The 25,477-nt window shown below is 41.4% G+C and overlaps 1 protein-coding gene across 3 annotated transcripts in view; it reads left to right on the forward strand.

Moving 5' to 3' along the window:
* Nucleotides 1-11,139: 11,139 nt before the first annotated feature.
* Nucleotides 11,140-25,477, forward strand: part of Cwc22 (CWC22 spliceosome associated protein homolog) — a 43,986-nt gene continuing 29,648 nt past the window's right edge. The window contains exons 1-3 of one of the 3 annotated variants that reach the window (XM_035446345.1): nt 11,140-11,328; nt 21,243-21,378; nt 24,827-24,894. In XM_035446345.1, coding sequence (XP_035302236.1) covers nt 21,352-21,378; nt 24,827-24,894 — 95 coding nt within the window. In that variant the 5' untranslated portion in view covers nt 11,140-11,328; nt 21,243-21,351. Of the gene's footprint in view, nt 11,329-18,521; nt 18,571-21,242; nt 21,379-24,826; nt 24,895-25,477 lie in introns of those variants that run through there. The other 2 variants (XM_027420089.2, XM_027420090.2) reach the window with 2 other exon arrangements.

The following is a 25,477-nucleotide window of genomic DNA, read 5'->3' on the forward strand; positions in this document are numbered from 1 at the left end:
GAGGCAGGTGGATCTCTGTGAATTTGAGGCCAGCCTGGTGTACAAAGTGAGTTCCAGGACAGCCAGGGCTGTTACATGAGAAATCTTGTCTCAGCAAAGGAGGAGGAGGAGAAATCCTGACCATGGGACACTAGGTGATATGAAATGTTCTTTGGAAAGTAGAACAAAATCACAGGTAAGTAAGATCCTCTGTTGGTCATCTCCCCATAGACACATCAAGTGGACAGCTAGTCATGCATATTGAATAGTCATTAAAGCTAAGAAACCCCGATGTGGTGGTTTGAATGCCCCCTCCACATGTTCATATATTTGAATACTTGGTCCCTAGTTGGTGGAACTGTTTGGGAAGAATTAGGAGGCGTGGCTTTGTTGGAGGAGGTGTGTCACTGGGCTTTAGGGTTACAACAGTCCACCCCATTCCTAATTAGTTCTCTCTGCCTCCTAGTTGCAGACAAGGATGTAAGCTCTCAGCTACTGTTACAGGAAGCACTATGCACGCCTGCCTGCTGCCATGATCCCTGCAATGATGGTCAGACATTCTCATCCTCTGGAACTGAGCTCCAGACAAACTCTTTCTTCTATCAGTTGCTTTGGTCATGTTGTCACTTAAAGAAGAGCAAAGGAAGAAATCCACAGATGGAAGCAGGAAGAAAGGCATTGCCAGTGATACCTAGGCCACAAAAGCACCTTACAGAAAGTCCTTTCACTTGCTGTATGGAACGGGAGCTAGGTCCAGACCTTCAGCATAGCACCCAGTACAAAACCAATCACATTAAAACCAAGAGTGAGACATGCCTTACAACCCCTAACCCCAACCCAAGTCCAGCCCAGTATGCCCTAGGGTGGCACAGACCCCATGACCCAAACTAAGACCTATAGGTTCAGTTACTGGAACTGCATAAGCCAACTAATGAGACTGCTTCCAACATGGGGCAGTAGAGAAAATAGCAAGACTCTGACCTACTGGGGAGCAGACTATTAGTAGTAGCACAGGACTGTCTTGGAACACAGTGCCAGGCTCCACCATAGAAAAGATTAGTGCCATGCCAGAACTTCAGACAGAGGCTCCAGAACTGCCCTAGAACCAAACATAGACTTGTATCTAGTGGAACAGAATCAAGTTCCGGCTTACATCACTTCTATCTGGAATGGGCCTAGGGCACTCAGATGACCCAACTTGGTGCCAGCCTCAGTGGCAAAAGGGTAATCTCTACCACTCATCCCAGGTTTATGTAGTAAAGCTATCCCCATGTTAGTTCTCACATTCATGGTTTCATACACTTGCTCTAGGACCAAGCAGAGGCCTGAATCCTGGTGAGACAAATTCACCTCATGAATGTTTTGATATCCATGACTACCAGCAATGGCAGGGGAGTGGGTGGACTCTGAGACTGTGAAGTGTGAAGGTTGTTCTAATGATGAGATCCATGTGTTAACCAAGTTAAAGTCACTCATAATAGCCACAGGACTTCTTTTAGCAGGATAGCAAAACAACAGGCAATAAGACCCTATTCAATAGACATAGACGAGGAGGTGGTCACAGAACCTTGCCCTGGGATGGTGAATCATAATAGTACGTAGAAGTTACAGTTCCCCCTTCCATTGCCTGCCTATACACACAGCCTTTGGACAGCCCCAATCCTGGGTAAAGACAGGTGGCCTCAATCTAATGGATCTCTATTCTAGTCAGCCTCATGTATGGCTGATTGTAGAAGTCTTTGGCCACATGTCCAGTAGTAGGCAACAGATAGCAGTGTAGGCCTTGGACCTGCTCCAGCACTGTGCTGGGCTTGGCGAGTGTGGACTCTGATGTGTGATGCATCTTGGTTGCACTGGTGAGCAGAAACATGGTTCAGAAGACTGGGTTTAAGTCCATACACAGAATGATCATAGCCTGTATTAGTTATTTTTTCATAGATCTAACCAAATCCCTGACAAAAACCTTTAAGGGAAAAAGAATTGACTTTGACTCACATTACATCATGATAGAGAAAGTAGAGCAATGGGAGGGCTTGGTCTATGGTCCCACACAGTAATCAAGGAAAAGGGAATCCCAGTGCTCATCTTGCTTTCTTGTTTTGTTTTGTTTCTCCTTTTTAATTCAGTCTGGGACCCCAGCCCATAAGAAAATGACTCTCACATTCAGAGTTGGTCTTCCCACCTCAGTTTGGAAACTCTCTCAAAGATGCACACATAGGTGCATCTCCTAGGTGAGTCTAATTCCAGTCAAGGTGACAGTAAAAACTAAACATGAATCCCCCAGCGCCTTACAAAGTTCAATGACTATGGATGATACAGTGAGCCTATCCTGACCTCTAGGGACAGGCTGGTGGGGATGGACTACCCTTTCTGGGAACACATCTAAAACTCCATGGTTGCGAAATATTGTACATTTTTGTGTAAAGGTGTATTGCTGTGATTGGTGTGATAAAAAACTGAATGGCCAATAGCTAGGCAGGGAGCATATGTAGAACTTCCGGGGAGAGAAAGGAAGAGGAGATGAATAGAGGTGTGCAGGAGATGCCATGGAGAATCAAGAAGTCAGACATACAGAATAAAAGAAAAGTAAAAGGCCACATGGTAAAAATGTGGATTAATACAAGCAGGTTAATTTAAGTTGTAAGAGCTAGTTGCACAATCCTAAGCTAAAGCTGAGTTTTCATAACTTATAAGTCTCCATGTCGTTATTTGTGAGCTAGCAGCCCAAAGAAAAATTCAGCTACACACCATCTACAGATCATCTTGGATGGCTCTCATGCTGAAACTGACAACACACAAACAGTAGGCTTGGGAAAAATCTGGTCTAACGCTGAACCAGTGGAAGTCAATAAAAGCTCACACAAACACAAAACAGGCAACCTGCTAAGATTTCTGTAAAGGTAGGTACCAATAAAAGCCATATTCCAAAATTGGAATAAATACCTAATTCTTCAACCCCACATGATGTCTCATGACAACAAGCATCAATAGCTTTTAGGAAGTTTATTCTTGCCTCATAGTCACAATATATGCCAAAAACCAACCAAATAGCAACCAGTAGGAAACCTGAGCTTCAAGAAGACACAGAGAAATGATCCAACACTCAGAGAAATTTAATTGACAGATGGAAGCAATTAAAAAGTCACACACTAATTGAAATTGAAAGTGCAATAGGAAGCATCAATAACAGGATCAAACAACCATTGGAATTAGAAGTGGTTGAATTATGAAGTTAGAACTAGTCCACCTATTTTTACATGCCTATATACCTGGGTTATATATCATTTACTTGGGCAAAGAGAGGCTGTGAATAGAAAAACTTTAAGAAAACACAGGACTATATATCTGTCCTGGTTGACTAAGAGTCCTTTTGCTTAAGACAGCCAGGGAAACAGGGGAGAGTTTAACAGCTGCCAATCTATTAATCTAATTGCCTCATTACCCAACACTTGCTTGTTTAAAGAGACATGAATATGAAAAGGACTAGTGGCAATAAGACTGAAAAAATTAATTATTAGCAATGGCAGTGGATTTTAGCAGAATCAAGTAGTGCTTTAATAAAGTCTAGTGCCTCATAGTGGCAGATTCCACTCTTCTGTCTCACCTCCACTATAACTAAACTCTACTAACTCAAATATTTTAACAACCTCAAATAAACCATTAACAATGAACAAATACCTTGATCACAAAATTAATAGGAGACACACTTAGTGGTCATCTTGAATGTGTCATGTCTAAAAACCAGTTCATTACTTAAAACTTCAGTGAAAGTGATTGCTATTATTACTCTTTAAAATATTAGGAAGTACAGAATATGAAATAACTTGGATCAGTGGATAGTTTGTGAATGAATAGTAAGATCTATGATTCACACAGTAGCTTTATCAGTTACTTTTTTATTGCTGTGATAAGTATTGTGACCAAAGTATCTTATAGAAGAAAGGGTTTATTTGGGCTTATGGTTGCACAGGGATAAGCGTCACCTGGAGCACAAAATTGAGGGCTCACATCTCCAAACTGCAATCAGGAAGCATAGACAATTAACTGGGAATGTCATGTGGGTTTTGAAATCTCAAAGCCCTCCCCCAGTGACTTCTTTCAGCAAGGCCACATCTCATAAACCTACCCAAACAGTGCCACCAACTGGGAACCAAACATTCAAATCCCCAAGACTATGGGAGCATATCATTCAAGGCACCAAATACACTCCTTGGCCCCCACATGGTCATGATTATATCATAATGCAAAATGCATTTAGTTCTACTCCAGAAGTCCCAATAGTCTTTCAAGCTCAACACTGTTTAAAAGTCCAAAGTCTCTTCTGAGACTCCAGGAAATTTCTTAATTATAACCTCCTGTAAAATCAAAAAGCAAATTACATACTTCCAACATATAATGGCCTAGAATTTAGGAAGAAAGGAGAAATGGGAACATAGTAAGGAAATAGTAAACCAAAGCAAGAACAAACGAATGTCAAATTCTGTAGCTTCATATCCAATGTCAAAGGGCTTAGATGGCTCTGTTCCTCCAGCTTTTCTACTTGTAATGTACATCTCTCTCTTGGGACAGTTCCATTTCCTGTGTGCAACTCTCCTTTTCAGATATCCCACAACTCACATCTCCAGCATCTTTGGGTTCTAATGAGATCTAGGCTTTATTTCTATAGCTTCATATAATAGCTTCTCAAGGCCTTCATAGGGACTCTCCACCACATATTACCCATCTCAGTGGCTCTCTGAAACCATGAGGAAGTAATCCATGACTCTTTCTTGTTCTATCTTTTGTAACCTTAAAGCTAGCATAACCCAAAGCCACTGGTAGAAAATGGTGACAAGTTCTGTGGCCCATTTGGGATAGACTCTTGACCCTGATTAACATTCCAGCAGCTTTTGCTTGTTGTTGTTAGACAGGAGCAGAAACATCTTATACTCATTCATGGGTTGAAAGCTTATCTGAGTGGGGTCTTGCTCAAGGGTTTCCCTAATTAGGTAGGGATGGATGTCCTTTTGTATGTTGTGAATATATGTTTCTCTTATTGGTTGATGAATAAATACTGGTTGGCAAGTAGCCAGGCAGGAAACATAGGTGGTGCTACCAGACTAAGAGAATGCATGGAAGATGAAGGCAGAGAGGAGACACCATATAACTGTCAGCGGAATAAGAGGGCCGGGGCATCACCAGTAAGCCAAGACAAAGTAGAGATAAACAGATTAATAGAAATGGGTCAATAATTAAGAGAGAGCTAGCCAAATAAGAAGCCTAAGCCATCAATCAAACTGTTTATAAATAAAATAAGCCTCTGTGTATTTATTTTGGACTAAAGGCTGCAGGACTTGGTGGAATAGAAACTCAGACTACATTCCCCTCCCTTTATTCAACACAGACCAGGTCTCTCTTTAATCTCCCTATCTCTATCACACAAGCCTTGGCTGCAACATCAAGCTCCCTGCCTCTTTCTTTTTCTTCAAACTACAATATTGATTTTTCTGTTGGCTTAGCAGCCACACCTGAATCTACCAGTATTTTAACTACCACCTGCACCTCATGGCCTCGAAGTCACAACCTGGCTGCTCAGACTGTGGCCTGGAAGGATTTCTAGTCCCACCTGCTCGTCTTCTGCTGCCAAATGTAGGTTTTAACTAAGTCTCTATCATTCTATTTACCAATAAAGACTCAAGAGTCAGGTGTTGGGGTGAAAACGTGGTAGCTCAGAAAAGCTGAGAAGCAACCAGCTGACCTTCCTTTTTGGCCAGAGACCCAGCAAAAGAAGTCTCTGCTAGGATGGACCATTAAGCTCCACTTTCAATGTTCAATCACCTTTCTAGTTCAAAGTCCCAAAGTCTTCCACATTCCTTGAAAAAACAGCATGGACAAGTCTGTCACAGTAACAATTCACTCCTTGGTACTAACTTCTGTCCTACTTGGGCTTCTATGGCTGTGATAAACACTATTGCCAAAAGCAACTTGAGGTGAGAAGGGTTTATTTGTCTTACACTTCCACATGATAGCGCATCATCAAAGGGAGCAGAGACCCTGGAGGGACACTTCTTACTGGATTGCTGCCTCCATGGCTTGCTCAGTCTGCTTTCTTACACAGCCCAGGACCATCTGACATGGGTGTCGTCACCCACAATGTGTTGGACATACCACATCAATCATTAATCAAGAAAATGACCGATAGGCTTACCTACAGGCCAACCTTTTGAAGGTAATTATTTAACTGAAGCTCCCTTTCTCCAAATGATCCTAGTGAATGAAAATAAGGACATGACCTCCCCTAGATATGGTTGAGGAGAAGGGTTTTACCGTAGATATAGGGCAGAGAACCTGGCCAGCAGAATAGACCAGGCCATGAGAGGAGAGACAGAGAAGGAGAGATCAAGAGAGAAAGAGGAGAGAGAGAAGCCACGGGCACCAAAGGAGTACATGGGAACCAAGAGAATATGTAGCCCAAATGGCTGCATCATATATATAGCAATCAGAAGCTGGAGGAAAGGATAAAGCCCAGCCTCTGGGTCGGAGAGGTTTAAGGTAGGGATCAGGGTGAGAAGTGCTGGGAAGAGCCACAGGTACTGGGTGAAACTTGTCCTAGGTTTCTTTGGGACCAGACACCTAGCTTGTCTGGTGTCTGACAAAAAAAGCCTGCACAATTGACCCCTTGTCAATTGGACACACAAACACATTACTATTAAACCAATAACCCTTCCTTTCTGATTTAGTCCCAAGAACTCATGTTAATACCACAGTCTAACGCATACTATAATTTTAAAAGTCCCACATGATTTAAAATTTCAAACACTTCAAAAGTTAAATATCTTTAAAAATATCTAGTATCTCTCTAAAAGTTCAAAATCTCTCTAAACTATATAAGGTCTCATAACTGTGGCTTCCTGAGGGAAAACGGTGTGTGTGTGTGTGTGTGTGTGTGTGTGTGTGTGTGTGTGTGTGTGTGTGTTTTAACTCCAAAGGGGGTGGGGAGAAGCACAGTCAAAATCAAATTGAAGCAAACCAAAATTTCACAATGTAAATGGTTCAGTGCCTGATGTCTGGAACCCACTCATGATCCTCTGGATCCCAAAGAGCCTGGACAGTCCACTACTCCACACCACACAAAGCTCATCTTACAAGCTCACATCAGCTCTACTCCACAGAAGCAGTTGTCTTTGGTAGTCATCCATCCATGCTGTGGAATATTCCTTTACACTGTGGTGAACATATGCAACTGTGATTGGTTTAATAAACAAGCTGACTGGCCAATAGCTGAACAGGATAAAGTTAGGTGGGAAAGCTAAAGTAAGAATGATGGGATGAGGAAGGGTGGAGTCAGAGGAGACACCAGCCAGCCACAGAGCAAACAGAATGTATAGAAAGTGAGGTAACAATCCATAAGCAGCATGGCAAAGCATAGATAAGAAATATAGGTTAATTAGAGTGTAAGAGTTAGCTAATAACAAGCCTGAGCTATTGGCCAAGCATTTATAAATAAAATTAAGCCTCTGTGTTGGTTATTTGGAAGTGGCTTCGGGGACAGGAAAACTCCACCAACAGTTTCATGGTCCTGTCATTTGCACCTTTGCTAATGGACTCCTGGTCTCTTCTTGGGAACTCTGACTCCGTCACATGTTGCCAAGTCTTACGTCTATCCATGACATTTCTTCACTGTAACTAAGGCTACAAATTCAGGAATGACCTTACCTAGTCTCTCATGGAACAGAGCCTCAGTTAGTCCCCATGACTCATTCCAGTAGCACATGGGAGTCTCCTATACTTTACCATTGTTTGCTGCTAGAGTGGGATGCAGCCTTGACCTCCTCTGGATGATGAATGTTGACTGTGAGAAAATACTACCAGAAGGGTTCACTGTAATGATGCTGTTCTCTTCTTTCTTGTCTTTTTCTGAGACAGGGTTTCTCTGTGTAGCTCTGGATGTCCTGGAACTCACTCTGTAGACCAAGCTGGCTGGCCTCAAATTCACAGAAATCAGCCTGTCTCTGCCTCCAAAGTGCTGGGTCCAAAGAAGTATACCACCACTGCCCAGCTAATGCTGTTCTCTTCCTTAACAGCCCTAATTTCTCATCTCCAGCTAACCAGCATCAACTATCCCAGCAAAGCAAAGGTTTCACTATAGTGGAGCAGGGCTCTTGTTAACCACAGTGTTTCTTCAGCCCTGGATGACCAGAATCACAGTGGGCACATGGATTTAAGATGGCTAACCTCAGTTGTCAATTTGACATTTGGAATCAACTAAAACCAAAGCTCCTGGGCACTCCAGTGGGATTATTTTAATCAGATTATTTGAAAAAGAAAGACTCACCCTTAATCCCCTCTACAGCTGGTGGCAGCCCACAGAAAAGGGCAGGGAAGAGAGAAATTGTTTTTTTGTTTGCTTGCCCTCATCCTCACTGGCAAGTTTGCCTACTCTGTTGCTGCCAGCATTAAATCCAATTTCTTCAGGGTTCCAACACAGACTGAAAACCAGCAGCTCTCCAGGAGTCTTCCGGACCTCCAGCACCAGACTGGGACTATGGAGACTGCAGTCTCATGGACTGTAGTTACAGAATCCTTAGGCTTTCCATTGTGAGGCAACTGTTGTTGGTGGTATCCAGATCACATCCTGTAAGCCAGTGATACATCCCTCGTGGTGATATTTTGTTTTCGATCTAACAAATAAAGCTTGCATGAAGATCATAGTGTGAAGCTAAGCCACTAGTTAGTCATAGAAGCCAGGCAGTGGTGACTCACACCTTTAATCCTAGAACTCAGGAAGCAGAACAGGCAGATCTCTGTGAGTTCAGGGCCACCCTGGACTATACTAGATTGATCCACTCTCAAAAAGAAGCCAAACAAGGCTGTAGTGGCTCACACCTTTAATCCCAGAATTTGGGAGCCCACGCCTTTAATCCTAGCACTGAGGAGGTGGAAGCAGGAAGGGATATGGCTGGGTGGAGAGAAGAATATATGGCAGGGCAGGAGGAGACAGAAGCTCACAATACTCAGTCTTAGGTTTCATAGAGACAGCATTCTGAGGATTCATAGGGACAGTATTGCCCCTTTGATCTAAGGATTCAGTAGAGGTAAGAACTAGTGGCTGGCTGCTCTGTTTCCCTGATCTTTCAGCATTAACCCCTATGTCTGACTCTGGGTTTTTATTTTTAAAGCCAATTAGAATTCAAGCTACAATCCCTCATTATGTATTCATTCTGTCAGATCTTTCCTTTAGAAACTCTAATACATTTGTGGAGAACCAGCTCTGGGTTTTTAATTCTTTTGTTTGTTTGCTCTTTTTGTTGTTGGTGGCGGTTTTTTGTTTGTTTGTTTGTTTTGTTGTTGTTGTTGTTTTGTTTTGAGACAGTCTTACTATGTAGTCTTTGCTGGCCTGGAACTCACTATGTAGACCAGGCTGGCCTTGTACTCTTAGAGATCTCTCTGCCTAGAAAGTTCTGGGATTAAAGTGTACTACCATGCCCAACACAGGATTTTTATTCTTATTCATAACAACTCTAGGAAAAGGAAGAAAGCACACTCACCTGAAAACTGTAATAGAGAAGCTAGGTGTAGTGGTACAGGCCTTTGATGCCAGCACTTGGAAGGCAGAGTCAGGAGACTCTTTCTAAGTTCCAGGCCAGCCTGGACTACATAGTGAATTCCACACCAGCCAGGGCTATATAGTGAGACTCTGTCTCTCTTTTAAAATAAAGTCACAATTCTTAAAGAAGCCAAGCCTGATTTATAAAATGTTTGGAGATATATGCTATTGTCTGAGGAAGAGATTTCCAATCACATTAGCAGTACTTTAAAGGTTAGATTTTGGTAGCACTGAAAATCAAAGATTAAGGAAACAGTATAATTGATGCCAGTTCAGTGAATTCTTACAGATTTTACTTTCCAGCGTTACAAAGTAGTGTTCTCCTTATCCTAAGCATGCCAGGTGGTACCTCCCTAAGACCAAAGAGTCACAATCTAACAATCTATCTACAATTTGCTTTTTGCTTTTTATTTTGCTCTTTTTTTTTTTTTTTTTTTTTTTTTTTTTTTTTTTTTTTTTTTTTTTTGGACAGGGGCTCACTATGTAGCTCTGGCTGTCCTGGAACTCACACAGATATGCCATATGCCAGCCTTGGCCTCCCAAGGGCTGGGAGTGAGCACCAACATGTTGGGTTCCATTCACTTGATTTTAAAATCTTGGAACTAAACATTTTGTCACCTTTTCCCCCCTGCTAAACAGACGTTTGGTAAAGCTTTTTGTCAAAAGCCTGAAAGAGATTTCTACCTTGTTTGAGAAAGGGTTTCTCTGTGTTAACAGCTCTGGCTATCCTGGATGAAAGGTTTCTATACCCGGATAAGCCTCTCCACCGATGCAGCAATCCATGTCAGACAAAATCAAACCGAATTAGAGAAAAGTCCATGTTTAATGGATACTCCCTGATGGACTTCCAGCTCCCAAGAGAGGAGACAGAAAGAAAGACTTGAAAACCACATGTCTATTACCCGGGGAGCAGTTTAAATACCCTGTGGAGTGGTCTTGAGCATCTCTGGGAGGGTCATCATTTGGCAGGCTTTCTGAGATGAAGCAGGGATTGGAGGGAGATAGGGGAAGGGATATGGGTGGAACTTCCACCATAACATTCCAGATTCTTTGGATATATGGATGTCAGGGGCTGGGGTAAAACTTCTACCATAACACTGGGACTCACATTGTAGACCAGCCTGGCCTCGAAACTCACAGAGATCCACCTGCCACTGCTTCCTAAGAGTGATGGGATTAAAGGTGTGTGCCACTCCACCAGGTTAGGGAACTCTACTCATTTTTAAGATCTTCATGGTAAGGCTCTGTTCTATGGTAGAGTACTTACCTAGTACGTATCTTAAGGTTAAGCTTCAACACTGCAAAAACACAAACAAACAAACAAAAAACAAAGCCAACAGAAAGTGACTGCTAAGAGCTACTTTTTATGGTAATAGAAATTGTTAAAATAAGTTGCATGCCTGGAAACCTAACCCACAATCAAGTTTCTCTGTTGTGACCGCCTACCCACTACGAACTGCAATTCCCATGAAGCTCCGCGGTTATCTCTGGCAGGGTACTACTTCTCATTTCCGTCCGCGCTACCAGAGGATCCTGGACATTGTAGTTCACACGGACTTCTATTTTCGCACAGTCTTGGCAAGGAGGGACAGGGTGGATGGCTGGATTGCTTTGACTCTGGTGTTGCTCACGGTATTATCATTACTAGAGTAACATACTAGAGTCAATTTACTACCAGATTTCCACGAATTTCTCGCTCTGCCTTCACCCGGGAAGAGGAAGTGACGCACTTCCGGTGCGATGGCGGCACGGTGGAGCCTTAGGTAATTACCGAACTCTGGAGACTCGGGATAGACAAGCAGCCAGAGTGGGGGCGGCGGGGTGCTGGATCGCGTGTAGAGGACAGGAGCATGCGAGTGGGTGCTGGCCGGGTGGGCCTCGCTTTCCGCGCGTGGCTGCGCCGTCTCCACCGGCGGCCCGCGCCCCGCGCGGTGCGGCGTGAGCGGGCCGGGCCTGGCGCTGGTGGAGGGGACTGAGCGAATGGGCTCTGGTCTAGGTTCTCGCGGGTGGACGCCTTTCCTGGGAGCTCCCAGGGCCGTATCCTCGCAGTCCCGCTTGCTGAAGTCCCTGCTCCTCAGGACCCGGGGCTGGCATTAATAAACTGTAGTAACGCTCTTGCCTCATTCAACTTAATAGCCCACTGGCCAACCCTGTTAACATTTTCATTTGTGGTTCTTTCTCATCGACTTGACTGAACCTCTGTCGTGTGCCTTATCCCTAGTGCTCCATGTTTCGCTTGGTGTGCGTTTTATCTCTCGTCGTTAATCCTAACGCTAAAATATCTGTACTATTCTTAAGTCCCAAACATAGGTATGCAGTACTAGTTATTTTCACCTGCTGTAATTGCGAGACAATTTTATCCATTATACCCGCCAACGTTTATTTGAGGGAAGCAGAGAATGATTTGGGGAAGCATGAATTATTTTAAGCATGGTAAGCCTCTGGAGAGATGGCTCAGAGGTTAAGAGTGCTTGCTGCTCTTGCAGAGTACCTGGGTTCAGTTCCAGGCACCGACATGGTGAATTACAACCATTTGTAATGCCAGTTTTCAGAGGACCGGATAGCCTCTTGCTGAGCTGTGCTGGCACCAGCCACTTGAGTTGTGCACATAATGTACATGAAGGCAAAACACCCTTACATGTAAAAATGAGCTACATTTTTTCGGTGAATTGTGCACTGTATTTAATAGACTGCATTTTTTTCTATCCCTAACATCCTAAGTTGTTCATGACTGGCCTAGTCAGACTCAGTCAGGGCATAGACTAGTTTCAAAAAGAAGTGGTTATTAGTTTATACAGCTATACTATCAAATTTCCTTTGTTTTCTGTTTAAGTCTGAGCTTACTAACATGAGAGGGTAGGGGAACACAAAGGACTCTAGTATGGATTTCAGCAGCTCCTCAGGCTTGTTACACATTTTCTTACATCTCCCAGGTAAATGTGGGAAAAGACATTTGGATGCTGACCACAGCACAAACTTTGGAAGGATTTTCTTAAAAGTTAGCACATGGGCAGAGGAGTGGATTGAAACACACCTTTGCCTTTTGTAACATCAGTAAATCCTAGTGAGCAGAAAGCAGAAAAACAAGTATGGGGCTTCCTTCTTTAGGAAAAAGCTTCGGTGATTAAAGAATGAGCTGCTATGAGAGACCCAGAATGAACTGATGTTTAATCTGTGCTTGAACCTAACTCTTTAATGGCTTAAGCTGCACAAAGCTCAGTAATCCTTTGGGTTCTCTGAACCAGTTTATTGAGTACTTTCCTTCTAGACCAGAGCTTCTGTGGCGGGTAGTAGTGCTGTGTGTCTGGAGGCTATGTTGTAAATTTCTCTGTGGAGAGATTTCCTTTAAGCCAGACTGTGCTCTGGAAAAAAAACAAACAAAACTTATAATGATCAGAAAGGTCATTCCAGTTCATTCTATGAGAGTTAGCAGAATATATTCAGCTCTACATTTAAATAGTAAAGCTGAGGACCAGATTTGATTTGGGGAAGGGGAGGATACAAAGTATGAAGGTTAGATGAAGGCCTGTGATACACTCCTATGTTTGTACCATCAGGGTCCAGTTTCCTCTGTGCCTAAAAGGGCACAGCACCTAATAGTGCTGCCTTGATGCAGATTATGACAGACAGCTTGGTGGTTCCAAGAATAAGAGACAGAGGAGTGTTCTCTATATGTTGTCAGACTAACTTTAGTCCTTTGTGGATCTAAGATAATGAAAAACCACCCTCCCTTTCTCAAACTTAATTTTAGAATTGGAACCTGTTAAGAGTCTGGTACTGTCTATGATGGAGAATTTCAAAGCTCTGCTATATCCATAAAAAGCCTTTCATGGTTTAGCTTCATCGGTCTCTTATGGTCCATCTCATTTATGTTCAGTTTCTATATGTTCCATTTATTCAAATGACTTAGTCACCCACCTTGGGTTTTTTTTTTTTTTTTTTTTTGTCTCTCAGCCTGTATGCATGTGTTTACCTATCCAGAATGACTTTCTCTTGTTACGTGGGTAATTCCTACTTGTCCTTCAGGAGTAGGCCTTAGTATCTCCTGCTTTCTGTACACCCCAGGCTTTTTCTTTTCCAGCAAATCTGTTTGTGGTGTAGCTACATTTAGATATTTCTTCTCTACCTTAAGGATAAGAACATTGACCTTTGATGTCTTCTGTGTTGTATAATGTAAGTATTGCCTCCCTCTCCACAGCCACTGTTTTTACCAGGAAGACTATAACTATGCTGTAGCTTCATAATTTTGGGAGTCCTGTATCATATATTTTTCAGTTGTTATAGCATCAAAGAGACTCTTCTGCACAAATACAAGCTTGAGCAATTGAAGAAAACATCTAGTACACGATTAGAAGCACTAAAGTGTTTTATTACAAGGCATGTATTTACTGAGTATGGTGAGGATGATCATGTTCTTTTTTAAATTTAAGGTCTTTGGCCTTTGTTATGAAAATGGGTGAAAAACTGAGTTTAGTCAGTAGATCAAGAGAAACTATAATGATACCCTTGCTCAAGAGTGAGCTGCCAGGCTACTGAATAAAATTAAGCCCTATCCCCTGGCACCTAAGCTATGAGCCAAGGATGTAGGGGAAAGCAAGCCAAGAATAGACAGGCTTAGGAAAATGAATCCTAAGTTCCATAGATTTAGGGGATGGGAGCAAGGAGGATGCCCCTTAGGGTTGTTCTGTTCTGTAGCAGGACTGTTACTGAGAAATCATTTTCTGTTAAAAAATAATGTAAAGTGAAACATATAGAGACAGACAGAGACAAAGGTTTCTGTTTCCAAAACTTTTAAGAACTTTTGAAAAGTATGGGTTAATCCAAAGCATGTCCTAATGGAATATGTGTTTAATGTGAAAGCCTGACCACCCCATGGACAAGACTTTCAAGGATACTCTTGCCCTCCATAAATGGAAGGCAAAGTTTAGTGTGCATAGGGAACTGACACAGATGTTTACAGCCAGTGATAAAAGACTGAGAAAACTTGTCATACTCAGTCTGCCTACTGGGGTGGTCTCATCAGGGACCTTCCCTAAACAGAAATTTCCACCAGCCTCCTGTACACAGGTGCTACAGCATATTGGTTTCTTCTCTAAGCAAATGAAGTCTGGACTCATGACTGACTGGGAGTGAAGAAAAATGAACTGCCACTTGGGGACATTTGTAGGGGACAAGCTAGATAGAGGAAAAGCTGGTTTGCAATGGAGAGAAAGAAATAGTTCCAGTTTGCACTGCTTTCATTTGGAGGACTGGTGGGATATCCACATAGAGGTTCCTCTGGCTGACTAGAGCACCGTAGAGAAGATCGGGCTAGACTGAAGTGTCATCTGGCACTGTGGGGATGGAGGTGCTCTTCAGAGAGAATATAGGGAGATGAAAGATTAAGGATAGTATGTTCTTACATACCCTATTCTTCAAAAGCTTCCAGAGTTGAGAATATAGTAATGAACACATGAAAGAATCAGTGAGCAGAAGTATAACTTAGAGGCAGAGAATGAGATGAGGGGCGATATATCAGCTGAGGAGTGAAAACTTGGAAGGAAAGGGAGAAGGGCTCAGCAGTACCAGCGATATGGAGTGATATATGGTCAAAGTAGGGGTTCTTTCTGGATTTTGTACCAGGTCATTGTATAACTCTGATTGACACTGAGACAGTAGGGATAGAAAGCCAAGTACAGAGGGGAAGGGGGATTTAATAAGGTTAAGAATAAGGGGCAAGCCGGGCGTTGGTCGTGCACGCCTTTAATCCCAGCACTCGGGAGGCAGAAGCAGGCGGATCTCTGTGAGTTCGAGACCAGCCTGGTCTACAAGAGCTAGTTCCAGGACAGACTCCAAAGCCACAGAGAATCCCTGTCTTGAAAAACAAACAAACAAAAAAAAATAAATAAGGGGCATCAAGTATAGACCTATTAAATAGGCCATCTCAGCTATGTAGGGAGAGAGAAAGTAGGACCAAAAGATGGGCTAAAGGAATTTGTCCATAAATGTCATAATTTCTTTTTAAGTGGACCTGTAAATATGTTCAACATGTAGATTTTTTTTTTTATTGTTGAAAACTAAAATGGAAACCAGCATGGTAAGTCTAGAGATGGATAGCTAGTGTATAGAAGCAAAATGGTCAGATTCCTGTTCTCATAGATAATATGTTTTGGTAAAAAGAAACACATTCAGAGGTCTTCTTATAGATGGAATTAAAAATCTTTTTAACAAGTGAGCAGTGACTGTATCATTCATTCCTTGGCTTTTATTTTTTAAATGTGGACTAACTAGCTTCATGATACAAGAAATGAAAGCAGATAGTACTTCTTCCCAGTTGATAATGTATAGTGCTCAGTGGGCTCATTAAAATTATTTTTAGTTTTTTTTATCATCTACATATTACTGTTTGTCATAAGCGTCTCAGAATTCTAAACTCAAAGCTCTTTTTGCACATAGAATCAGACCAGAAGACTGATGAAATGTTTGGAAAATATATCTAAGAAACAGGTAGTAGTATCCTCTGCTATCTGCACAGCTTCCCACTTGTTTCGGGGGATCAAATTCACTTAGTGACTTGGAAGCAAGTATAGGTCTTCATGTCGTTATTACAAATGGTTGCATCAGACCCATTTTGACATTTGTGAATTTTCATGTTTTAGGAAAGAAATAGAGTCTGTGGAATATTTGTAACATTTTCCCTTTGGGGTGCAAGCCATCATTTTCTGATCAAGCACACTGATATTTCAAGAAGCACACTGACTCAAGATGTGCATTCCAGGTTTTGGTGGTAAATGATTTGCCACATATGTAACAGAAATCTTCGTGTTCTCAGAGAGTTTGAGATTTAAGATTACAGGTAAAGCATTGTCAACCAGTACTTGTACCTGGTGAGTCTTCTAAAAAGCACCAGAAGTATATGATGACTCCCTAAAATTGTGACTTTTTTTTTCTTTCTTGGCATGCTAATGTTCTTGTGTGCATGAGAGAGAGGGAGGGAGGGAGAGAGAGAGAGAGAGAGAGAGAGAGAGAGAGAGAGAGAGAGAGAGAGAGAGGATGTGTATTGTGCCCAGTCTTCCTCTCATTTTCTACTTGGAAATGGAAGGCATATCTCTGAGAATCCCATTGTATCCCCTTCCCTTTTGACATTTAGAACCAAACTTAAGATGGTTCTTAAATTTTGAGTGTTGTTTAATATTACCATTTCCCCATCCGGCAGTCTGGATTTTTTTAAGCAGTTAGAATATTTAGTTTACCAAGCATATCTGTCATTCATTTGTAGAATGGAGAAGCACAGACTTAATAGTCTTGTGTCTCAAGTTTTGTGTCTCATGTTTCATGAATTGAATATGCCCAAGTAACGGTGGTAGGAGTGTTATACTAATGGAGAGTCCAGAGGCCTGTGCAGTCTGGCCATCAGAGTATTTCCTCGTGTTTTGAAGGTTTGATGTAATTTTAAATATGTAATTTCATAGGTTCTGGTTTACAGTTTTAAGTGTGTCTTACAAATGCTATTGCATATTTGCTTTCTGGCACTTGCTGGAACAAAGGAAAATCACCATTGTAAAGTGCTGTTCCCAGGCATGCTGCATCTTCTATTGTGAAATACCTCTTTGCTAGCAAAGCAGGTGTGCTTTTGCTGAGTTGCTTACTTGTGACAGGACGAGGAATTTAATAATTCATCATAAAGTCTGTAGTAGTGCTGGGAAGAGCAGCAAGAGCTTCAAATTCTAGACAAATCGCTCTCATTGTTGGAATTTTCAGTTAGTCTAAGCATGAAGCTTCCACAGTCTTGAGTTCTCGGAACTTTCCTTCAGGCGTGTTCTGTGTACAGCTGGGCAGGGAGAGGAGTTTCTGTGCCTTTCTTAACTGCAGCTGCCATATACAGCTTTGCTCTTTACATTTTGAGACATGGAAATGTAAAAGATTATATGTGAGTGTCTGGAATTGGCCCTGGGGTGTTGAAAGATACAGACAGAAAGGATAACACTGATCAGCAAGAAAACTTGCTAAATTTCAATAAAGCATTTTGAAGGGGAACACATAGAAAATTGCTCTTACTGTGGAAAGACAAGGAGAAAAGCCAGGTTTGAGAAGTCACTGGAATCACAGAGGAAAGTGCCAGTTCTGGCACAGTGGAGGCAAGTGATTTGTTTGCTTCTACCATGTCTGCACAGTGCATTTTCGGTATTCTGATTAAGTGAGAATTCCTTACTGCTGTTCATTATTATTAACATCATAGTTTTTAAATCTGGCACTTCAAAGGAATAGGCCAGTTTTAGGATAAGAACACTTTGCAGATTTTCCATTTTATAACTTATCAACTTGGTATCAGTTTACTAATGCTGGCGTTTGCATTGAGGTGCACTTGGATGATTTAGGTAGGCATCAGATAAATCTAGCTTTAAATTTTAGGTATGCTTTTTACTAACTATAGTTAAGGAATTTTTTTTTCAACACTGTAGCTTAGTTTTGTTAAACTAAGTTAAAAAGAAAAAAAATCATCAAACTTATCATCCCCCATGGTTGCCCACCAGAATTAGCTAAGCTCCAGTTGCTAAAGATACCACATACCTTGATTGCAAAATACAGAGAAAACACGTTGGAAGTAAGCCAAAAGCTTCCTCCCTGCTGCCTGGCTTTCAGAGAGCTGGAACATATACAGGTTATTCAGGGAGGAAAAGAAGCAAATACTCAGATGTGAATCCTGTAAACTTCATTACCAACCTGCCAGGCAGGATGTGGCCACCTGTGTAATAGTGACACTACTGGTATGAGTGTAACCAACCACTTTCAGATTGATTTTTGAGGTCCACTCCACAGGAGGAAACTCATGCATGAAAGTGTAATCCCAGTCAAACATCAAAGTCAAATATCAAAGTCATGGGACTTAGTGGGGAACTTACTATTTAGTTAAGCAGGTAATGTCATACTGCCTTCTAAATGTATACCCATTGACAAATCCTGCTGTCTTAATTAGGGTTGCTATTGCTGTGATGAAATACCATGACCAAAAGCAACTTGGTAAGGTAAGAAGTTTATTTCACTTACATATCCTGAATCACAGTCAAATGAGGGAAGCCAAGACAGGAGCTCAGGCAGAGCAGGAAGCTGGAAGAAGGAGTTGATATAGAGGCCATAGAGGAGTGCTCCTGACTGGCTTGCTACTCATGGCTTGCTCAACTGTTGGTTTTAGTAAAATCTCAATCGTTCGATTTTACCAATACTCCTAACACAGATACTGGGGTGAAAGCCTGCTAGCTCAGAGGCAGAGAAAGCACCCAGCTGACCTTCCTCCTCCATGGATGTCCCAGAAGCTTCTCTCTTCCCCTATGCCATCTCAAAACACTCTCCTCAAACTGAATGTCCCTGCCTGCTACTTCCTGTGTGACTTTCGGTCCTTCCTCCTGACTCCCTCTTACTGTTTTTTTGTTAATAATTCAATGTTCACTTCCTGTCAACTTGTTACTTGTTCTGTCTCAGTCTGTGTTGACTTTATTCAAGTAGAAAGCTCTTGGATTAAAGGTGTTTGATAGGACTGAGCCACACATAACTAGAAACAGATTTTTCCAGTAAATAATGCAATCTCAGGGTTCACAGAGTGGTCAGATATCTTGCAACACTTGGCCTGCTTTCTTTTAAAATCAAGGACCACCAGGCCAGGGATGGTCCCATCCTCAGTGGGCTGTGCCCACCCCCATCAATCATTAATTAAGAAAATGTCTTACATTGCTTAACTATACCCTGATCTTGTGGAGGCATTTTCTCATTTGAGGTTCCCTCCTCTCAGATGACACTAGCTTATGTTAAGTTGACATAAAAACTAGCCAGGACACCTACTTTGGGCTATAATGAAAAGACTGTACAGAGAATAGGAAGCAAAAGCAGAGCCTTGTAGCTTCTAAAGATGCTGAGAGTAAGTGATTCTTGAGTGCTGAGCCCTAAATAAAGCATTTATACCATCCTCTCTAAGGCTGGGTGCGGGGGAGGTCACGAAAGAGGAGCGAGCTGTGGTCATGTTTTGTTTGTGATCTAACAAATAAAACTTTCCTGAAGATCAGAGTGTGGAGTTACACCACTAGTTAGCCATAGAGGCCAGGCAGTGATGGCTCACACCTTTAATCTGGGCACTAGGGAAATGGAGATAGGAGTGATATAGCTGCATGGGAGAGAGGAATATAAGACAGGAGGAGACAGGAGCTCAGTGCATTCAGTCTGAGGATTCATAGGGACAGGATTGCCCCTTTGATCTGAGAATTAAGTGGAGGTGAGAACTTTGGCTGGCTGTTCTGCTTCTCTGATTTTTCAGCTTTAACCCCTATGTCTGACTCTGGGCTTTTATTATTAAAGCCGATTAGAACTCGAGCTACAAGGAGGTGGAAAGAAGGCAAGAACTGGAAGATAGGTGAAAAGACCATGAAATGCCATTGCTGGACGTGACACAACTTAGGCTGGGTTTTCATTAGAATACTAATAGCTGATGTTGTAGTTAAGGAATGAGTTACCTTTCAGTGCTGTCATGTCTAAAAGAGATCAGATAATCTCTACTATTTCTAGCACTCATCTTTTTCCAGTTGTATCCAGTTATTTTAATACTGAATACAGTTCTTTGTACTCTCTGAATTTTCCTATACATTTTATTTTTGTGATTTCATTACCTCACATCACAAACTGAGTATGTAATTACAATAGAAATTTTGATTGGCAGGTCTTTATGAATATAACTACCAATTCTGTACTTTATAGAAGTTACTAAGATATATTCAACAGAAAGGTAATAGAAGACATTAGTGGCTGGGGAGTTAGCTCATTAGTAAAGCGCTTGCCTTGGAGGCCGAAGGACCTGTGTTTGATTTCCCTCAGAACCCTCTGTAGAAAAGCCAGGATGGTGGTTCCTGCTTGTAACCCCAGCATGGAGAAGGCAGAGACAGGCAGATGTCCAAGATTCACAAGCAAGCCAGCCCTTAACCTCCTTGGCAGTTTCTAGGCAGGGAGAGATCCTGTCTCAAAAGAAAAATGGGTAATGTCTGAGGAAAGACATCTGAGGTGGTCTTGTGGCCTCCACAAGCACATATTTACATATGCACATATACACACAGAAAACATTTAGTGCAGATTTGGGTTTATTCAGAACCAAGTACTTCGTCTTTAAATGTGTATATTACACATCTGAAGCCTTATGATTTTCATAGAGCAGGTTAAGACATATATCAGCCTATCAAGCTACATTTCCATGTGGAGTACATTTCAAATGGTTGTTTCTGCGCAAACATTGGCTCTTTCATTTATAATTGATATATAAGCATTGGTAGTGTTTCCTGGGTTTATTTTTTATATAGCATACTTGATTGTGTTAGTAGACGTTTTCTTTGCTGAAGCATTTCAGTCATAGTGTTACAAGACCTCTTTTTAAATTGCTTTGCTTCCTATCAGATTAAGGCCTTCTGTTTGTTCTTCTGGTCTTGGACTCTTCTGTTTACTAATATATGTTAGGGACACATCCTTTTGTGACCTTGTTTAAAGATTAAATTTTTAAAAATTATTATATCTGCTTTTTACCAGTAAAGGAACATGAAGTGGTCAGATGCCTGATATGTGGAAAGAACATGCCATTGCACACTTAGTTATCATTAATAAGCTCATGTTACTTTCTCTTTCTTTCTTTCTTTCTTTCTTTCTTTCTTTTTTTTTTTTTTTTTAGGTGATGTGTGGAGACAGAAAAAGAAAACTGTCGAGGAACTCAGGCCATTGAGTACATTTCTTGAACCAACTTGAGGAATCTAGTTTATTTGGTCAACTGGATCTAGAAAATGAAAAGTAGTGTGGCACCCATGAAAGTAAGTATTGGAAACTTAAGCTAAAGATGGAAGATGATAGTCAGTTTTCGCCCTGCCCTTTAAACAATGCTTTTACAGAATTATGACATTACAGTCACATAGTAGAATGGTATAGTGAATACTCTGATGCCACAGAGGAAAGAATAGTATTGATGAGAGGGGCAGTTGAGAAAACATGCTGGATATCTTCTCTCTCTCTTTCTCTCTCTGTCTCTCTTTGTGTCTGTGTTTGTGTGTGTATGTGTACACACACATGTATATAATGCATGTACAGACATATGTAATGCTGTAATTACATGCATCAGCTTCTACATAAATCATTTGAATGTGTACATGTGTAAAAAGGAATAACCAATAATGCAAGCAAAGATAACATCATTCTGAAGGAGCATGCTTTACTGAGTGATCTGCAAGGCAAGTAGCTCATTCTTTCGGTCAGTCTAGATCCCTTCATGACTGTCCACTTATTTCATATGTGGAAGTGGGGCTCTGTGTTGCACTTTACTTTAGACATTTATGTATTCAACAGATGAAGAGTGAATTGTATGTTACAGTGACTCCTCCAAGTGCCTTTAACAAAGTAATGAACAAACAAATCCTTTTTATCATTGTGTTCACTTTCTAGGTATCAGGAAGCAGAAAGTAAATCATAAATGTGATAATAAATAAGCTGTGTCACATGTTAGGATGTAACTGTAAGAGGTGAGCTTTGGAGAAAAGAAATAGAGTAGAGTACGGGGAATTGGTGTGTTGCAGCTTTTAATGGGGAGGTGAGCAGAGGGCCTGTTAGGAAGTAGGGTAGTCAGTCACTTGAGGAGAGACTTCAGTTAACTGTCAGGGGAAAGAATGTGCTAAAAAGTGGGAACAGGAAGGGCATAGCCAGAGTCTAGTGTGACTGGAACAGATGAGGAGGAGAGAGTTGCAGAACGTGAGGTCAGAGCAGTAACAGGAACTGTAAATCCATGGCTGTAAGTGGTCTTGGAGAGACAGCAAATCATTGAACTGCTTTCTCGTGTGTGGTTGATAAAGCAGTGTATTGTTTACTGGGCCCTGGAGTCAGTTAATAAAAGCCAATTTATTTAATTACAAGTGCACACATCCCTCCTACTACTCCACTACTCTGTTCTTCTAAACTTCCCTAAAGAAAGAGAAGACTGAACTCCTTGACCTGTACATAACGTGTGCTTGTCAAAGCTGCTTCTCTCATCTTTTCCATTCTCCAGGGTGTAAGAACCTCCGGCCTGTGTGCTCAGCAGACAATCAGCCTGCCTTATGTTTCTATTGGCAGGGCCTTACTATGGTAACCCTGAAAGTAGATTCTTTCCTGTGTCGATCTGAAGTCTGCTGCTTTGGGATTTGTGTTCATTGGTGCAGCATTTGTCTACAGTTAATTTTCTAATAGCTCAGTAGGTAGTTGACTGAGTGTTAAAAGCCAGCGTCAGCAGGAGACAGGAGACTCATGAAACTGTCTTTGAGCCTTCTGCAAGCATTCGTCTTTAGACTGAGAAAATCATGTAACCTCAGAATCTTCCTTCTGTCTCTTCAGTGGTCACTCTTGTGGTCCTTATATGGGTCTTCTGTGACACCACACCAAGCAAGAGGTGTATCATGTCCTTCAGACTCAGTGGCCAGTTGTATTCACTCTACCTCCATCCCTCATTTGAATTAGCCATGAGCAATTCACTGGTGTGGCAGTAGCCATTCTCTCCCACCACTCCCACCTCCAAAGACTTCACTGGGCCTACTAGAGATGCTCAGAGCCACTGGGCTTGGGCCCTTGCTCCACCCACTTCCTAGTTTAAGTCATTACACTGAATGACTGAACAGTGTCACCTGATTTTATTTTGTTAACAAATTTGGAAAATTTGTAAAAGAAATTTGGACTTATTACTTTCTTAACTATTGTATTGGTTTAATCTCAAAGCATGTCAAGGGAAATTCATATTCTTAATATTGGGTTATAGCTGCAAGTGTTTTTTAATTTAGTGACCTTCTGTCTCCGTTAAAGCTGCATGCAAATCATCATCATTCAGAGCTTTGCGCCATAGTGATTGTTCCCTACTGAAGCTCTCATGTTAGCATTACTGTAATGTGCCAGTCATTTGTTACTTGATCGTATTCACACAATCCTTCTGATTCACGACTTTGGTGTTTTTGGCTTCTCCCTTTTGTTCACAACAGCTGTTGCGGAGATGTGTTAAAAATCATTAGCACAGAATTGAGGCTGTCTTCCTAATGTAGTCAAAATAATTGCTCCACTTGTAAAAGAAAATGGGGATAGGACAATTATATTGTTATCTGTCTCCTCCCATGTCTCCTTTATCTGTCTGTCTTATTTCTCTCTCACATACATGGCCTAATGTGTTTAATATACAAATCTGTACAGAGTCTCTAGAACAGACAGAACTAATTCCCGAGTGTGAAGATCTACAGTTCCTCGGAATAACTTAATTAGTAACATCTTATTTTATGTTACTGTTGAATTTGGTGGATCTTATGGTGTGTAACTTAACTTAGGATGGTTTAGGGTGTAGGGTGTTTCTGAGTGCAGGATCCTCAGTCAAGCTGAGCAGATGCTCTGCAGAGGACTACAACGTTAGCCCTGGGCTTAGGGTTTTGGTATAAAGTTTTATAAAACCTATATCATACATATTGAATAATTCAGCTTCATTGTGTTTCTTATTTTATTTTTTAAGATTTATTGTTTGTGTTTGTGAGAGAGGGAGGAGGGAAGATGCCTTCTGTTTTGAGGCAGTATCTCTTGTGGATTCTGCCACTATGCTGCCTTCTGCCTCTTCTTAAGTTTCTACCTCCCACATACGGTAGGAGTGCTGAAATTACAGATGTGTACCACCCACTGCATCCAATTTTTTTATGTGGATCCTAAGAATTAACTCAGGCTGTCAGGCTTACACAGTTACTATTTTTATGCCCTGCCCATCTCCTCAGCCCCTATTCTGTTTGTTGGAGAAATTCAATAAATAAAAAACAAATAAATAAATGATCTTTTAAGGTAGGCATGATATAATTAAAGTAGGCCTATAGCTGGCTGGGTCACAAAGAAATTAAATAAAAAATTTAAATATTTAGAAACCCAGATTTTAAGCATGAGTTAGTATAACATGAGTTAGTCTTGTTAAAAAATGTTTTGAGGGCCAGAAAGCCTTGCTATGCTATGTAAGCCTGACAGCCTGGGCTCAGTCCCTGGAGTTCATGAAAGGAGGGAATCGGTTCCCAGATTGTCTTTTGACCTCCACATGTGTGCCATGGAGCATGTGTGCCCACAGTCTCTCACACATACATCATAGACATTCACAGGATAGTATGTGAGATAAAAATTTTAAGTAATTTCTAAAGTACTGCTAATTTGCTGAGACAGATATTATGTATGTATTTTTAACATAATCAGTTTTGAAGCATTCCTTCTTCCTTCTTTTCTCTTTGGAAGCACTCCTCTGGTCACGACAGAAGGGAGAGCCACAATTCATACCACCGGAACTCCTCTCCAGAAGACAGGTAACTGCTCTGTGTGCCAAGTGTGAATTTTGTGTTTTCATCAAGAAACTTAGTTCTCTGATTCTTCATTTTAAGGTGGACATTGAAGTGCTGCTTTTGTTGTTCTGGCTCATGGATACATTCACACAGCTTTTTATAGCTAAATTTTTATTTACATCATAGCATAATTATGATAAAATAAGCAATCTAGAAATAGTACCAGTAATGTGCATCATGCATTCTTATTAGCACTACAGCTGTGTCCCTTACTAAGTGAGGACCATTAAAGTAATTCCGAAAGTGGAATTGTGCACTTCATTCCTACTCCACTCTGCCAGGGTCTCCCAGGCCCTTCACTTAGGAACTTGTGACCACTTACTACCCTCTCCAGTCACATCAGACATACACAAGTGTAAGGTAATTGTAAATATATCTGTAAAACCCAAATTATATTACCATGTAGGTTATATATTTAACTTCCCTTAATGGTCTCTGACTTTATTGAGTTTGAAGAGTCAAACTGTAGATGTAACATGATCCATCTTGTTTGTCTATTCAATGTTCCCAGCACTGCAGCTTCCAGAACAGCATTCAATAATTATAA

This window comes from Cricetulus griseus, chromosome 6 (assembly GCF_003668045.3).
Source record: "Cricetulus griseus strain 17A/GY chromosome 6, alternate assembly CriGri-PICRH-1.0, whole genome shotgun sequence".
NCBI classification, from domain to species: domain Eukaryota; kingdom Metazoa; phylum Chordata; class Mammalia; order Rodentia; family Cricetidae; genus Cricetulus; species Cricetulus griseus.